Below are 2,049 nucleotides of genomic sequence, written 5' to 3' on the forward strand. Positions count from 1 at the left end.
GAGGATAGAATCATTTTCATTAAAAAACAAAATAATACAAAAGAAAACAAATATTGAATTAATTATTGTTTCTTCTGATATAGGTTAATATACCAGACATTGTCACTAAGAGATGGAATCATTCTCTCTCAGTTTGGAGTGTGACACCAATCACTAACTGGATAATTGTGTTTGGAGGGTACACGCCATACAATAATACAGCAGTTATTGAACTCAGTGAGTACATGTAGATGCAAATGTAATGAATGTACACAATTTTTTTACATATTGAATATAATAATTATAAACTATGAGTATAGTCATTTGTTTTATTAACAGACATAATAATTGCAGTACATTTAGTAATTAATTTTTTTAATTAATTATTGTCATTAGTTCAACTATTTTGTTACTGTATAGGATATACTAGTAATAATGATTGGTCTACTAGTATAATACCTCTAAGCCACTATCAAGAGAAACTACAAGAAAGGAGAAGAGAATGGGAAGCATGTCAACCTATTCAACCTGAGAATAGAAGAGAAATAGACCGTCTGAGACGTGTACTACAAGAAAGGGAAAGGGAGCTAGAGGAGGAGAGAAGAGAAAAGGAACAAGTTAGAAACAGACTACAGCAACAACTTCAAGGAAGAGAACGACAGCTTCAACAAGCACAGCAACAAGGACAAGATGGAGAGAGGCAGGCCAGAGAACAAATCCTGGACCTTCGACAACAGCTTCAAGAAAAGGAGAGACAAGTACGTCAAGCACAGCAAGAAGGGCAAGAAATAGAGAGGCAGGCCAGAGAACAAGAGCAGGATCTTCAACGACAGCTTCAAGAAAAAGGTAGACAACTTCAACAGGCACAGCAAGAAGGGCAAGAAATAGAGAGGCAGGCCAGAGAACAAGAGCAGGATCTTCGACGACAACTTCAAGAAAAAGATAGACAAGTTCAACAAGCACAGCAAGAAGGGCAAGAAATAGAGAGGCAGGCCAGAGAACGAGAGCAGGATCTTCAACGACAGCTTCAAGAAAAGGATAGACAAGTTCAACAAGCACAGCAAAAAGGACAAGAAAGAGAGATGCAAATTCAAGAGGGTAGGGAACGAGAACAGGATCTTCAACAAGCAGAACAACTTCAATCAAGAGAGGAAGAATCTCAAGAAAGAGAGCAACAGCTTCAAAGGCAAGCAGAAGGTGACCAGCAAAAAGAACAGGATCTTCAACGACAACTTCAAGAAAAAAAGCGACAGCTTGAAGAAAGAGAAAGAGAATTCCAAGAAAGAGAGAGACAACTTGAAGAGCAGATACAAGTGGCAGAGTCTTCCTGGGTGGTGAATAGAAGAGAGATTACAATGACAGAAGTAGTCCTTGGTAAAGGAGGATGGGGAGAGGTCAAAGTGGCTGGTTTTCGTAGTGTCAAGGTTGCTGCTAAGTGTCTCTATGATGTTATCATTTCTCCTTATAACATTGGGATATTCTCTCGTGAAATGAATATTGCTTCTAAAATCCGTCATCCTAACCTCCTCCAGTTCATAGGAGCCACTACAGAGGGTAACCCAATCATCCTGACAGAGCTAATGCCTACCAGCCTAAGAAAGGAATTAGAGACTGGAGGAGTGGCCTATCCTGCCATACTGAGCATCAGTTTAGATGTAGGCTGTGCTCTCAATTACCTTCACCTCTTCAAGCCTCATCCTATACTACATAGAGATGTCAGCAGTGCTAATGTACTCCTTCAACTAATGGGAGGTGGAGGGTATGGTTATGGTTGGAGGGCTAAAGTATCTGATCATGGAACAGTTTGTCTCCAGTCACTTACCAGCACACGCAACCCTGGCAATCTTGTCTATTCAGCTCCAGAATCGTTCAATCCAAGGGAACATTCTCCTGCAATGGATGTCTTCAGTTATGGTGTCCTCCTTCTAGAGATGGTCGTATGTCAGTTTCAAGACGTAGAAAAGAGAGTGGCTCAGATTAAAGCTATCAAGAGGCCGACATTGAAGAATCTCATTGAACGTTGTCTGATAGAGAACTACAAAGATCGTCCAACAATGTCTGACATTATAA

At 40.2% G+C, this 2,049-nt stretch overlaps 1 protein-coding gene across 1 annotated transcript in view; it reads left to right on the forward strand.

The window, feature by feature from the left end:
* LOC105315333 (probable serine/threonine-protein kinase drkD) overlaps window positions 1-2,049 on the forward strand; it is a 6,448-nt gene that overhangs the window by 3,514 nt on the left and 885 nt on the right. The window contains exons 5-6 of the mRNA XM_020005825.1: window positions 84-216; window positions 400-2,049. Coding sequence (XP_019861384.1) covers window positions 84-216; window positions 400-2,049 — 1,783 coding nt within the window. The remainder of the gene's footprint in view (window positions 1-83; window positions 217-399) is intronic.

This window comes from Amphimedon queenslandica, unplaced genomic scaffold (assembly GCF_000090795.2).
Source record: "Amphimedon queenslandica unplaced genomic scaffold, v1.1 AMPQUscaffold_10846, whole genome shotgun sequence".
NCBI classification, from domain to species: Eukaryota; Metazoa; Porifera; class Demospongiae; order Haplosclerida; family Niphatidae; genus Amphimedon; species Amphimedon queenslandica.